General features: G+C 45.1%; 2 protein-coding genes across 4 annotated transcripts in view; both read right to left on the bottom strand.

Annotated features, from left to right (window-relative positions):
• Positions 1–7,207, bottom strand: part of cpt1b (carnitine palmitoyltransferase 1B (muscle)) — a 15,511-nt gene extending 8,304 nt beyond the window's left edge. Inside the window, exons 1-8 of the mRNA XM_060060161.1 lie at positions 6,980–7,207; positions 5,709–5,887; positions 5,245–5,381; positions 4,694–4,865; positions 4,207–4,308; positions 3,606–3,743; positions 2,119–2,196; positions 1,628–1,735 (exon numbers count right to left, since the gene is read on the bottom strand). Of these exons, the coding sequence (XP_059916144.1) occupies positions 1,628–1,735; positions 2,119–2,196; positions 3,606–3,743; positions 4,207–4,308; positions 4,694–4,865; positions 5,245–5,381; positions 5,709–5,849 (876 nt within the window). The 5' untranslated portion in view covers positions 5,850–5,887; positions 6,980–7,207. The remainder of the gene's footprint in view (positions 1–1,627; positions 1,736–2,118; positions 2,197–3,605; positions 3,744–4,206; positions 4,309–4,693; positions 4,866–5,244; positions 5,382–5,708; positions 5,888–6,979) is intronic.
• A 596-nt stretch (positions 7,208–7,803) lies between these two features.
• Positions 7,804–14,941, bottom strand: LOC132464011 (kelch-like protein 26). Of its 3 annotated transcripts, XM_060060164.1 has the most exons (9): positions 14,405–14,938; positions 13,806–13,936; positions 13,454–13,642; positions 13,020–13,204; positions 11,969–12,320; positions 11,604–11,749; positions 11,246–11,400; positions 8,568–8,725; positions 7,804–8,387 (listed from the first exon to the last, which is right to left on the bottom strand). In XM_060060164.1, exons 2-9 carry the CDS (start codon positions 13,833–13,835, stop codon positions 8,202–8,204), a joined length of 1,401 nt encoding a protein of 466 aa, XP_059916147.1. In that variant the 5' UTR covers positions 13,836–13,936; positions 14,405–14,938; the 3' UTR covers positions 7,804–8,201. The 3 variants fall into 3 exon arrangements, with proteins under 3 accessions (XP_059916147.1, XP_059916145.1, XP_059916146.1); XM_060060162.1 differs by having other exon boundaries at positions 7,805–8,387; positions 13,806–14,937; XM_060060163.1 differs by having other exon boundaries at positions 8,337–8,465; positions 13,806–14,941.
• Positions 14,942–14,953: the final 12 nt, after the last annotated feature.

Raw genomic sequence — 14,953 nt, 5'->3', positions numbered from 1 at the left:
GCTGTAGTAATGAGAGGTGGTACTAAAGCCTGTAGTAATGAGTAGGTAATGAGAGGTGGTACTAAAGGCTGTAGTAATGAGTAGGTAATGAGAGGTGGTACTAAAGGCTGTAGTAATGAGAGGTGGTACTAAAGCCCGTAGTAATGAGAGGTGGTACTAAAGGCTGTAGTAATGAGTAGGTAATGAGAGGTGGTACTAAAGCCTGTAGTAATGAGAGGTGGTACTAAAGGCTGTAGTAATGAGTAGGTAATGAGAGGTGGTACTAAAGGCTGTAGTAATGAGTAGGTAATGAGAGGTGGTACTAAAGGCCGTAGTAATGAGTAGGTAATGAGAGGTGGTACTAAAGGCTGTAGTAATGAGTAGGTAATGAGAGGTGGTACTAAAGGCTGTAGTAATGAGTAGGTAATGAGAGGTGGTACTAAAGGCCGTAGTAATGAGTAGGTAATGAGAGGTGGTACTAAAGCCTGTAGTAATGAGAGGTGGTACTAAAGCCTGTAGTAATGAGTAGGTAATGAGAGGTGGTACTAAAGGCTGTAGTAATGAGAGGTGGTACTAAAGGCCGTAGTAATGAGTAGGTAATGAGAGGTGGTACTAAAGCCTGTAGTAATGAGAGGTGGTACTAAAGCCTGTAGTAATGAGTAGGTAATGAGAGGTGGTACTAAAGCCCGTAGTAATGAGAGGTGGTACTAAAGGCTGTAGTAATGAGTAGGTAATGAGAGGTGGTACTAAAGGCTGTAGTAATGAGTAGGTAATGAGAGGTGGTACTAAAGCCTGTAGTAATGAGTAGGTAATGAGAGGTGGTACTAAAGGCTGTAGTAATGAGTAGGTAATGAGAGGTGGTACTAAAGGCCGTAGTAATGAGTAGGTAATGAGAGGTGGTACTAAAGGCTGTAGTAATGAGTAGGTAATGAGAGGTGGTACTAAAGGCCGTAGTAATGAGTAGGTAATGAGAGGTGGTACTAAAGGCCGTAGTAATGAGTAGGTAATGAGAGGTGGTACTAAAGGCCGTAGTAATGAGTAGGTAATGAGAGGTGGTACTAAAGGCCGTAGTAATGAGTAGGTAATGAGAGGTGGTACTAAAGCCTGTAGTAATGAGAGGTGGTACTAAAGCCTGTAGTAATGAGTAGGTAATGAGAGGTGGTACTAAAGCCCGTAGTAATGAGAGGTGGTACTAAAGGCTGTAGTAATGAGTAGGTAATGAGAGGTGGTACTAAAGGCTGTAGTAATGAGTAGGTAATGAGAGGTGGTACTAAAGCCTGTAGTAATGAGTAGGTAATGAGAGGTGGTACTAAAGGCTGTAGTAATGAGTAGGTAATGAGAGGTGGTACTAAAGGCCGTAGTAATGAGTAGGTAATGAGAGGTGGTACTAAAGGCTGTAGTAATGAGTAGGTAATGAGAGGTGGTACTAAAGGCTGTAGTAATGAGTAGGTAATGAGAGGTGGTACTAAAGCCTGTAGTAATGAGAGGTGGTACTAAAGCCTGTAGTAATGAGAGGTGGTACTAAAGGCTGTAGTAATGAGTAGGTAATGAGAGGTGGTACTAAAGGCTGTAGTAATGAGTAGGTAATGAGAGGTGGTACTAAAGGCCGTAGTAATGAGTAGGTAATGAGAGGTGCGTCCCGGGGTACCGGTGCGTGTTCCCCGCGCTCCAGCTTGCGGCGGTACTGTAGCATGGCGTGCACCACGTTCCCGGCCCGCGCCGTCTGCCGCTCGGTCGGTGTGATGTACAGGAGGTCCTGCCAACGCACGCACATGCATGTACCATCACGTTAAGGCGTGAACGCGGGTCACATTCATGCTTTTCGCTATTCTGTCCTTTTCTTTTTGGCTATATCCTTATAATAAATGTTTGTTTTTGTGTTTTTAACAAATTTGTCCGGACCATTTTCTGTCTACCTCTTTTGCAGGGATACAGTTATACATGTAGAGCTATATTGTTGAATAATAATATATAATATTTGGTATGTCAACTTTTAACTTTTTTAAAAATTAAGAAAAAATCCAATGAACCAACTGAGTGCATTGCAGTTGGACTAAAGAGTTACTAAATACAACATGCTTGTTTTATCCAGGTGGTGTTCTATATATATTCCGGTGGACTGAAACCCATGCAGCTCACCATGACGTAGAAGTTGCTGTTGACCATGATGGGACTCCGCCCCCTCAGGTAGATGTACTCCTCCCACCAATCACTGACCTGCAGGCGTTGCATCCATTAGCGCCCACAGTTCCACTCTGACACATACACATAGTCGCCGCGTTGGCCTTTGGATCTTAGGTAAATGTAGCCGCCATATTGGAAAGGTCAAAACTGGTCTGCAAACAAATCAAAGCAAACAGGGGACCTTTTTTCTGGCTAAAAACCACTGTAACGTTTACATTTCTCAATCGATTTCAATTAGCCGTTCTCATGAGCCAAAGTACAAAAAAAAAAAGGATATAAAGTCTTGGGACTCTCCAATATGGGGGCGATGCGTCATTGTAGGACAACACAGGTGTCGCTCATAACACTAATTATGTCTCTGCCCCTTCTCTGTCGACTTATCTTCACTAGCTCAGCCTATCCTGGCACAGAAAGGAGCAGACCTAAAATAAGTGTTGGTCATAAGCAGACTTTATGTAATTATAAGGAATATAATTATTATATACTTTACATGCAAAGAAAGTGGGATCATTATCTTGCGGATATGCTACATGAATGAAAATAAGTGTGGAAACACACAGTGTCAACATTGTCTCTCCGAATAGCTCTCTAAAGTCAAATGAAAGCCCCACGGTAATGGTTCAGTTAGAGGGTCATGGGGAAGCCTTGCCACTGTTCCTGGAGCCCAGACTACAGGGTGGGAGCTAAACAATGAGGATGGCTCCACCTCTGCCGGTTGTCTGTTTTTTTTCTGGAAACTCAAAGTGCTTACAGTGAAGGGGGGGAACCTCACTAACCAACACCAGTGTGTTGCACCCACTGGGGTGACGCACGGCAGCCAATCAGCGCCAGAACGCTCACCACACACCAGCTTGAGGTGGAGAGGGAGGGAATTAATGAGTCAGCCAATTATACAGGAGGATGATTAGGGGGCCAGATTGAATAAGCCTGGTGGGGCAGTTTTAGCCAGGACACCGGGGAATCCCTACTCTTTCCGATAAGTGTCCTGGGATCTTTTATGACGGGGAATCCCTACTCTTTCCGATAAGTGTCCTGGGATCTTTTATGACCTCAGTGAGTAAGGACCTCGGTTTTACGTCTCCTCCGAAGGACTCAGTTGGATGAGCAGAGTGTCCTTGTGCCTCTACCCATCATAGTTGTACTATCCAGTATGGTTTTTGCTTACCTCACCTCTGCACACGTCTCCTTGTTTAAGAGCAATAAGGCTCCAGATGTGAACATTCCCTACTTTAACAAAGCTCTGCTATTGGACATTCAACAGTATAAGAATCTCTGTAAAGCTGTGTTCATGGCTCATTCTGTTAAAGAACATAACTAATGTATGCACACATTAAATCACCCTGTAATCTCCACAACGTTTTCTGACCTCTTCTCTTGTCTGAGTTGAAGTGTTGTACTTTTCCACGACAACGCTTCTGTGCACCGGCTCTCATCGTACTCACGTAGTTGGTCGCCCACCAGGACTTGAGCAGGAGGTATCTCTGGAGCTGGGGGGCGCTGGTGTTTCTGAAGTCATTGGCCAACGTCTCCATCTGCTTGTATCGCTTGTCGTCCAGCAGGGCATGCACCGACTCCAGGTACTGCAGCGGGGAGAGGTGCCTCATGAAGGGGTCGATAGAGGAGTAGGGTTGGCCAATCCACCACTTTATTCATCACTGTCAATCCTTTGACTACTAGGTGGTCATTGAAGGTCAGAGAAAGTCAGTGCCTTGTGGCCGTAAGGAATATAATACTTGTCTTATTGTAATAATAGTTATTAGCATTACGAGGAGAATTATTATACAATCATACCAATAATAGAACATTTTTCACAGAGGGGTCGTTCATAACTCTTATTATGGGTCTACTCCTTTTATGCACCAAGGCAAGGGTAGCAGACTAAACTAGTGGAGATTAATCTCCTACCCGTGACCTGGTCCATAGAAGTAGCAGACAGTCCGGTAACTAGTGTTATGACCTGTGTTTGTCCTACATCCTCTGTGAAAATGTTCTTTTTATCAGCAGCCAGGAGCTGATCTCGCGGTGGAGCTCTCCGAGGCTCACCCTGTCGATGGTGTCGTCCACGCTGGGGACCGGGAGCCTTGGCAGCGAAGCCTGGAAGCTGTAGAGGAGCGGCCTCCTCCCAGAGAACATCTTGATCAGGCTCTGCAGTATGACCACAAGCACAGCCCTGAATATACAGACACATAGTGTCACAGTAGTAGTACCACCCTCAGGCAATCTTCTTTTTTTTACTGCAATTGGTCTTTGGAAATAATTTCAGTGAATCCCGTTTCTTGGTTTCCATGTTGTTTGTTGATGTGTGCGGGATCATTTGTTAATTTTGGTTTGGTGTGATCCTTAGATAGGAGGCGTGTCATGTTAATACATACTTGTATTATCCTTCCAATTCACGTTTCGTGTCGACTTATGTTCTTGGTAGCGGAGCCGGACGTGGACAACATTATGTTGCAACCGGGGAACCATAGGCAGTCGTAACAGATAGATAGGCCTACAAAGAGGAGGCGAGTGGAGCCATGCTAGAACCCACCAGCCACAGTTTAGTGGAGGAGCTCATCTTTCCGTGCGACTCAAAGATCCACGCGTGGTAAGAGAGCAGGGCCTTCAGGGAGTATCTCAGCAGGTAGATGAGGAACAACCAGAGGAGGGTGGCGAACAGGATGGCACTCAGCACCTTACCGGTCTGCACAGACATGTAGCCCCTTGCAGAGCAACACAGGTGAGGGTTAGAGCAAGGTTACTACTCGGGCTAAGAACACAACGAGAAGCGACCTACGCTGAGAACAAAATGTGATATTATTGGGTTCTGTGTTATTTCGATTGCCTTACTGTTGTTCTTCTTTTGTCCATTTTTGTGAGCATTGTTTCAATCTTGAGCAGAATAAAATTCCAATAAAGTACAATAGAATACTCGGAATTCATAAATATAGCATGCTATGCAGAATAGCATATAAAGCAAAGCGCATGTTTTATACGGCACAACTAAAGGGATGGCTGTCGTGGAAAAGTGACGATGTGCAGGTATACAGACAACATAAACAAACAAAGCATGATGTTACAAATGAGTGAGGTGTTTCCAACCGTGGCAGGTTTTCCTTGATTAGGTCAATCATTCCCAGAGAGAGATCCACGCGGGTGTACAGAGTGCTTATCATGGCAATAACAACTATGAGCCAACTGGATGGACTGGCTGGATAGACTCCAGCCAACACACCATTCTGAGAGAGAGAGAGAGAGAGAGAGAGAGAGAGAGAGAGAGAGAGAGAGAGAGAGAGAGAGAGAGAGAGAGAGAGAGAGAGAGAGAGAGAGAGAGAGAGAGAGAGAGAGCGAGAGGGAGAGGGAGAGGGAGAGAGAGAGAGAGAGCGAGAGAGAGAGAGAGAGAGAGAAACAGACAGACAGTTAGACGGACAGACATCAAAAAATGTTTGCAGTGGACAAATGCTTTACATTAAAAGCATGTATTTTGGTGTGGATGCGATGATAAGCCTAATTCATGAATTGTATTATGCCCGATAAAGAAATTAAAACAACTGGCACTTTTATACCTTAAATTGTATGGCGCGCTTTCTCCAAGCCGTGACCCCTGACAGGTAGATGTTTTTAATCACTTCTTGGCTCAGCTTGATGTCCGCCCCGTCTGGTCGTACGGTGAACTCAAAGCCCACAGCCTGGTGGGCTTCGGCCATCGCTGCTATGAAGTGGAAGAATGGATGTTGGCCGGTCCCTATTTCAAATCAAAATTGATTTTATGATTTTTTTTTTTGAAAATGCTTTGGAACTGCTGAATAACCCGTTGGTTGATTGACAGAGAGTAAACACGTGGCTGCTGCAGCCCAGAAACAGCTGAAGGGCTGTAGGGTCTCCATTGGTCGCTGTCTACAGGGCCAGCCGGCGACAGTGGCGTTGGCGGAGAGCAGCACCAGTGACGTCACTGTACATTAAGCTTTAACTGAAAACATGGTCACCACACAAATGACGTAGCTAGGCTGTCCTCCTTTAGAAAGACGCTAAATCTGTATTCACGAATATACTCGCACTTTAAAGTAGGCCCTGGACCTGTTTTCAATTAATACAATGTTTAACAAATGTTTAACATTTTAAGGTTTAACAGGCCTAAGCATTTAGATTTATAACAGCCTACATTTGATCAATTCATAGGCCTTAAAATCGCAAGTTTATATTATAGGCCTATAATCAGCCATATGGACTAACGAACATGTTAAGTAACAATATACACATAAACAAACACTTAAACTATTACATCAGCATTTGGAGGTCATAAACGAGTCTCCCGACGTAATAGGCTACGCGGAGTTGAGGCTGGATTTCATTTTCCATGTCATATGACTGGACTGGCCGCATGTGGGACAAAGGTCGGCCCGCAGGCAGCGGCGCGCCGAGGCAATGTACACGTGCACGCGCGGCAAAAGACAATATAAACACAGAGAGCATGAGACGATGAGAGGCGCACGCCACTTTTGAAACAGGCCTGCAAAAGTCAACCATATAAGGTGGTGCAAATACATCCAATGTGTGATCCATTAATATACGTCCGTAAGACTGCCTCAAACGCAGTATTATTGAATCAATCATTTTTAGTAACGGAACATGGGAAAATCCCTTATTTGGAAATGGAACTTGAAGACAAACATGCCGACAGGAAATTACTCATAAATGAATAAATAGCCGAGAACGTTTCCCCACAATCATGCTGCAGGTCTATGCACAAGAATAAACACACATCAAATACAACCCGCGTTTACACACAAAAAACGGATGCTATTAAAACTCCCTGATGAGAAAACGGTAGACCTACTTTATTTCTCAAGCCGGATAAAGTGTGACTTCAGAGATGAGTCGGATTGTTGCAACAGTCACCAAATAGGCGAAATTCCTTTGGCCTTGGTGTGTTCCCTGCGTCTCTTGCCCTTGAAGTGGCTTTCAGCAGGTACTGTGGCTGAAGCTGTGTGTCCGCTCTCTACCCTCCCCTGTGAACCAGCATTAATACACACACACATTAACACACACTCACACTCGTGGCACACTTCTGTTTGTAATCATACACCATGAGCCTAGAATAGAACTTGTGCCCGTGACGTTCACAGCCAATGCAAGCGTCATTGAAAACGTTTTAAATAGCCGAACAGAACTTGCAGGCTGAAAATGTCCTCTTGTCAAGAGAAAGTACATAATGACAGAAAAATCAATCGTTCCACACACAAAAATACAACACAAGTTATTAGCCAAGTTATGAGCCCACACTAATTATTTTGAATAGCCAATATAGGCTACATTTCTGAATTTATTAAGTAAAGAAAACGGTATTTAAATTGTTTAAATATTGGTATTGTTTAAATAAACAATTCCCACAATGACACACAAACTTAAAATATAAACAATAAATCCAATTCAAAAATGATAATACAAACTAGATTACAAACAAACAGGTCAGTATCTAAACAACGCATAATCCCATTTTGACATAATATGACCCCTCTATTGAAAGGTCAGGACGAATATAATTGAATGACGCCCCGCCAAACCATGCAGGTGCAACATGAGGCCACTAGCTGGCAATAAAGACTGTGGTAGTAATAATTAATAATAACATCCTTTGTTGAACAACATCGGTAAGACATCATTGGTGGCTCTACCTACTTGCTCCGTTGCTTTTCAGCAAGTTTTGGTCAAGTTTTGAGTGATATGGGTATTGCTATAGAAATAAAAAAGATTGCTATTGCTGGGCTTGTACACCTGCAGTTATTAAATACACAGCTACATAAATACTAAACATAAAGCATGCAACTTGTTTTCACATGCTTATCATTTTGCTTGGGGTTGGAATTGTGTTTAATTGAGCTAATGGTATACTGGTTATACTAGACTGAAAGTTAAAGTTGAGATAAGACTATAATTCAGGGGGTGTGTCACATTTAAGTGCTTTCTTACATGTTTAAATGCCTTACGACGTCCTTGGGAGTGTGGGGGGGGGGGGGGGGGGTGGAGAGGTTAGGGGGACAAAGTATACTCGAGAGTAATCAAAAGTACAAGTGAAAGACCGCCTCATAGAGAGCCGTCAGAGGCAGAGGAGGCAGCGCGCTCAGGGTCCGGTCCTGCAGGTCCAGCCGCCCGACTCCTGCAGGGTGCTCCGTCGCTGGCATCAGCACGTGCTCCTCTAACACAGTCCCCTGGCCCGCCAAGGCCACCTTGGAGGCCGCGTGGATCTGGGCACCAAGACACCGACACAACAACACACTTCAGTGTGGGCTGAATATCGAGGCTGCATTGTAAAACACAATGCCCTCGAAAAGGAGCGCACATTGTCAACACAATTGTGCATTGCTGATGAGCTAATCTATGTGACGGATCTGATGTTCTTCCCTGATGGGTCTCTGATTCTGTACCTCTCCCCACCGGCGTGTCCGCGGACAGAATGATGTCACCACATTCTCAACGGCGTTTCCTCCAATCACGATCAGGGTGTCCGTGGCACCCAGGAAGTAGAGGGTGGGCAGGTCTGCGTCCGCTCTGGTCAGGGTAGGGAGAAGCTCCGACCAGCAGTCTACAGCAGAGGGGCAGAGTGTGAAAATGTGTGTGTGCGTGTGCGTGTGCGTGTGCGTGCGTGCGTGCGTGCGTGCGTGCGTGCGTGCGTGCGTGCGTGCGTGCGTGCGTGCGTGCGTGTATGTGTGTGTGAGAGCGTAAGAAAGTGATTGAGTGAGTTTGGGTGTGTGTGCGTGTGAGTAAGAGAAACGATTAGTGAAAGAGTGAATGAGTTTGGGTGTGTGTGTGTGTGTGAGTTAGGGAGAAAGAAAGAGAGACATCTTGGCATTACTCGAGGTAGCCAGAACCCTTTGCCGAAACCAATAAACCAGTTCTGTTGTTCGCCCCAACCTTTTGTCGTGTTGTACTGCAGAAGTAGTTTCTCTCCGGTTCTCTGGCTGTTGCCACTATTTGGCAATAAAGACGGTGGTAGTAATAATTAATAATAACATCCTTTGTCCTTTCCTAACCTCTTCTCCTTGACCTCGATGGAAAACGTCAGGAGGTCAAGGGAAGATGTGAAGGATTTAGGAACGGACTACAGAGAATCCGACTACACTTATGCTAAAGGATCCTAAAGGAAAAAAGAAAGGAAGCATTGAATCTCCCTATTATTTAGAGAATCCACCTCTTATTGTGGCTGCCACTCAGATACTTCTGGGTCATTTCACCCAGTTAGGAACCTTCCAAAGTAACAAGACAATAGTCTGGACTCACTGATCGTAAACAGCATTTGAGGTTTCAGAATGGTGCCCAGACAATGGATTATCAGTTTATGGTGATTTAATGCAATTAAACAAAACTTTGATGAGTTGAACAACATCGGTAAGACATCATTGGTGGCTCTACCTACTTGCTCTGTTGCTTTTCAGCAAGTTTTGGTCACTGAGTGATATGGGTATTGTTATAGAAATAAAAAAGATTGCTATTGCTGGGCTTGTACACCTGCACAGTTATTAAATACATAGCTACATCAATACTAAAAATAAAGCATGCAACTTGTTTTCACATGCTTATCATTTTGCTTGGGGTTTGGGTTTAATTGAGTTTAATTGAGCTAATGGTATACTGGTTATACTAGACTGAAAATTAAAGATGGGATAAGACTATAATTATGGGGTGAGTCACATTTAGGTGCTTTCTTACATGTTTAAATGCCTTACGACGTCCTTGGTGAGTGAATGAGTGAGTGAGTTTGGGTGCATGTGTGTGTGTGTGTGTGTGAGTCGGGGAGAGAGAACATCTTGGGGTTAGTCGAGCTTAGCCAGAGCCCTGTGCCGAAACCAATAAACCAGTTCTGCTGTTGGCCCCAACCTTCTGTCGTGTTGTACTGCAGAAGTAGTTTCTCTCCGGTTCTCTGGATGTTGCCCAGCACATAGACTGAGTTTGGGTGTGTGTTTGAGTGAGTTTGGGTGTGTGTGCGTGTGAGTAAGAGAAACGATTAGTGAAAGAGTGAATGAGTTTGGGTGTGTGTGTGTGTGTGAGTTAGGGAGAAAGAAAGAGAGACATCTTGGCATTACTCGAGGTAGCCAGAACCCTTTGCCGAAACCAATAAACCAGTTCTGTTGTTCGCCCCAACCTTTTGTCGTGTTGTACTGCAGAAGTAGTTTCTCTCCGGTTCTCTGGCTGTTGCCACTATTTGGCAATAAAGACGGTGGTAGTAATAATTAATAATAACATCCTTTGTCCTTTCCTAACCTCTTCTCCTTGACCTCGATGGAAAACGTCAGGAGGTCAAGGGAAGATGTGAAGGATTTAGGAACGGACTACAGAGAATCCGACTACACTTATGCTAAAGGATCCTAAAGGAAAAAAGAAAGGAAGCATTGAATCTCCCTATTATTTAGAGAATCCACCTCTTATTGTGGCTGCCACTCAGATACTTCTGGGTCATTTCACCCAGTTAGGAACCTTCCAAAGTAACAAGACAATAGTCTGGACTCACTGATCGTAAACAGCATTTGAGGTTTCAGAATGGTGCCCAGACAATGGATTATCAGTTTATGGTGATTTAATGCAATTAAACAAAACTTTGATGAGTTGAACAACATCGGTAAGACATCATTGGTGGCTCTACCTACTTGCTCTGTTGCTTTTCAGCAAGTTTTGGTCACTGAGTGATATGGGTATTGTTATAGAAATAAAAAAGATTGCTATTGCTGGGCTTGTACACCTGCACAGTTATTAAATACATAGCTACATCAATACTAAAAATAAAGCATGCAACTTGTTTTCACATGCTTATCATTTTGCTTGGGGTTTGGGTTTAATTGAGTTTAATTGAGCTAATGGTATACTGGTTATACTAGACTGAAAATTAAAGATGGGATAAGACTATAATTATGGGGTGAGTCACATTTAGGTGCTTTCTTACATGTTTAAATGCCTTACGACGTCCTTGGTGAGTGAATGAGTGAGTGAGTTTGGGTGCATGTGTGTGTGTGTGTGTGTGAGTCGGGGAGAGAGAACATCTTGGGGTTAGTCGAGCTTAGCCAGAGCCCTGTGCCGAAACCAATAAACCAGTTCTGCTGTTGGCCCCAACCTTCTGTCGTGTTGTACTGCAGAAGTAGTTTCTCTCCGGTTCTCTGGATGTTGCCCAGCACATAGACACAATGACCTAAGCTGGTTGCCAGGGGAACGTCGTGGGACATAGACACTGTGAACTGGGAACCAGATAGAGGAAGTGAAGACACAAACCTATAGGAGAGAGAGAGAGAAGACATCCAGTTACCGGGGTTCCCACATACACGCGCACACACATACATTCACACACACACACACACACACACACACATGTACCTCGACTTAACGTCAAGTCAACCTTTGAAGCACAAACAATCGCAAACACCAAAACGTCCAAGACACGGAATTAGTCCAACATCTAAACGGAAGACGCATACCTCCAGGAGTCTCCCCAGGGGTCGTAGCGCTCCACGGCGGTGTACAGGGCTGTGTTGGAGTCCGGACTCACCAGGGAGTCCAGATACCATCCGCCCACGGCGTAGATACCTCCCTCACACGCCACCGCGCTGAAATGCCTCCTGTGCTGGGGGACGCATCAGACAGCGTCTGTCATGGACTGAACCCCGATGCAGGTACACGTACTTATATCCAACAGGTGAGGTGGAGGGAACAACCAAAGCAATAGAATATTGCTAAAATAGTGTCATGCACTGGGTGGAAAATGATCATTCTGACCCTAATGTACCGTCTCTCGGTATGGATCTGTTATTTAGAATCAGATAGACCCGCCCGTTCACCTCACCTTGATCAGAGGAGCCGTGGCGACCCATGTGTGTGACAAAGGATTGTATCGAAAAGAGGCCATTTTGAACTCCCAGCCTCTTCTGATTGGCTGCCTGTACCCGCCCAGGATGTACAGGTAGTTGAACAGCACCACCGCGGTGTAGCACCATTTGTCTGCGCTGAACGGAAGCTCAGAGACGGGGCGCCACGACGAGGCTCCCCCGTCCTCCGACAGTCTGAAGAGACGGCGGGCGCGTGCGGTCTCCGGGGCGTCCCGGGACAGGAGGTTCTCCTTCCTGAGGACACAGAGTCCCCGGCGCCCGCGGGCTCTCAGACCAATCAGCTCCTCCATCTCCTCAGGGCTGGCAGCCCTGCGGCACAAACACGACAAGAACCGCGCTTTAGCATTGGCTCCGATTCAGGGATTGAACCAGCAACCTCCCGCTTGCCAGACAACCTGCCCTACCTCCTGGGCCACTGCTGCCCTCATTACTACGGTAATTATCATTAGGGCTTAAACATGTTAATATCATATAGATCTTTGGACGTTATGTCCCTCCACTAGGGTATATGACCCACATTTACAACCCATAAGCTGTTTATGACTCTCTTTCTTTAAATGTCGGTCTTATCTTACCTATTCAGTCTCCTACGTTGTCTTGTAAAAAGCACATACATAGCTGAGCCAAGGCTTGCCTGCCATGAACTGTTCCAAACTCATAGAAATGAAGGTAGCTTTTTTTTTTAAAGTCATAATACATAACTACATCTGAAAATTGGGTTTAAAAATGACAATTGACAATTTTCTGTATTCAACCAACACATCTATTATAGTCATTGGACAGCTGACTCTTTGCCCTGCACTGCGTAAGATTCGTCCCCCTGGTGCCTCAGTGGCTATTTTGATTACGTCGCTTTGTTTGATAGCTTCATTTTCAAGTTATTGTTTTATGGAGGACAAATCGCCACTACAGTCATCAAGCAAAGTACTTTTATCAAAAGTGATTTAGGATGCCGTTTAGCACATGACCGTGCTCTCATATCTTAACCTTAACGGGCAGCAGTCGTACCGGGTCAGTTGCGACTGCTCCAGAAGGTTTCTGCTCAGGTAGGTGAACACCGTCGTCCTCAGCCTTGGGCAGCTGATGTCCTCGGCCAGTCCGAGATAGGGCAGACAGTTCTCTGGTGTGAGCACTTCGGCGAGGACCGACAGACACTCTGAGAGGAAGGCCTCAGCCAGGAGGTAGCTGGATACCTGCAGCGTAGGAAAGACAGGGCTCTGGTACTGCATGATTGTGGTCCTTGGAGTTATTGTGTTTGAATAGCCCTTAAAAGCAGTGACAGTGCCTAAGGGCTTCACAGGCCTCATTTTAGGTTCCCCCTCCCTTAGGTATCTACTGGCTTCCGTGCATCACCCAGGTGGTTGCAGCACACTGGTGTTGGAGCTTAGAGAGATGATGAATAGTCTTGAGGTTTAAACGGTTCACCTGGTGGCCGCCTCTACCTGGATGGTATCCGCCAGCTCCTCCTTTGGCACCGTGAACCGCTGATGGAAGGAGAACTCGAGGAGGTTGTGGAAGATGGAGGAGGGCACATGACCCAGGCGGATCAGACCCGCAGACAACTCCGTCATTCTGGACTGGGACAGCCCCCGGAAATACTCACTGCACTCTGAAAGCCTTTCCAGATCCACCTGACCAAACATAATACAAAGGCTATAAAAAAACACAGCAATCTACATTTAAAGGAATATATGTAGAAACCCTGTCAGCAAAAAAGGGCACATTTTAATGTGGATAAGCTTTCCAAGAGAAAGATGATGTCACAACGTGAATAGTACAGAGCGTTATACTTACATGGAAGGCATGTGTGTCCGTTTGAACCATCACTACGGTTGCACTCTCACCTCCGGAGTGATATGTTCGCAACACCTCACTGGTCCTCCACTCTTCCGACGGTGTTTCGGGAGACTCCAGGCCCGCGCATTCTGGTGGAGTCGTCAAAATATGGACTGCCGCTGGGAAAGCTTTCCAAACCCTCACTAAGATATGTTGTACTATTGAGCGAATCCACTGACACAATAGAATTATAAACGGTTTAAAGGTGTTCATCTTTGAAGTGGTTAAAACTGATCACAACGAAACAACGATAACGAACAAAGTCATAAAGGTTCAATCTAAATAGATGGGCCGTAGATTGAACAGTAGGGCACAAAAAGGCAATATTGGTGGGTGGAACAGTTATAATTTTCCCAGTAACTTTTACACCAATGTGTCCCAATATCTTCCTTCTTAAAATACTGCATAACATGCAACTATTTAAATACAATGTCCAAATACAATTGAAAACTACAGGAATTGACCTCTCAGAATTACAGATCGTTTCTTGATCATATAGACGGACATCTAGAACAGAAAATAGAGCTTAAAGCCCAACTAAACCAATCAAAACGTACTATACTATATGACCCCAGACGATTAACTGAGGTTTTCCGGTTGGTTCTGAAACAATCCTAGTGTGGTCACTAGTCGGTCCTTCTTCCAAGCGGCAGTAGGTGAGAAGCTATGAACTCTAGTAGTAGCCATGTTTCTCTTGTTTATTTCAAGCTGCAGTGGGTGAGAGGGCACTCTGGGCTCGGGAGGTAATGTGATTCCTCGGTCTTCTTGGGACTCAGCCTTCATAGTGCCACCCAGAGTACCTCGCCGATGCAGTGGAGTTCAGACAGTACAGCGTAGCCTTCATCCACAGCCCGCAAAGGGTTACAAATGGAGACAAGTCCTGCACCTGAACCCTCAAAATGGACAAGAATAAACGCCCCAAGCTGACCCTCAACAGTAGGGACTCCACATCTTCAAATTCAGGGCCAGTCAAGGTCATGCAGTGCCAGGCCTCCGTGATGACATCCGATAAGACATAACAGCATACATATTTGTACTCTTTGTAAAAAAATAAATAATGCAGTGTTCAGAAGTTTTATCATGCCAGATATAGTGGCAGAGAGCTC

This window comes from Gadus macrocephalus, chromosome 9 (assembly GCF_031168955.1).
Source record: "Gadus macrocephalus chromosome 9, ASM3116895v1".
In the NCBI taxonomy this organism is placed as follows: domain Eukaryota; kingdom Metazoa; phylum Chordata; class Actinopteri; order Gadiformes; family Gadidae; genus Gadus; species Gadus macrocephalus.
This window is presented reverse-complemented; position numbering and strand designations above follow the sequence as displayed.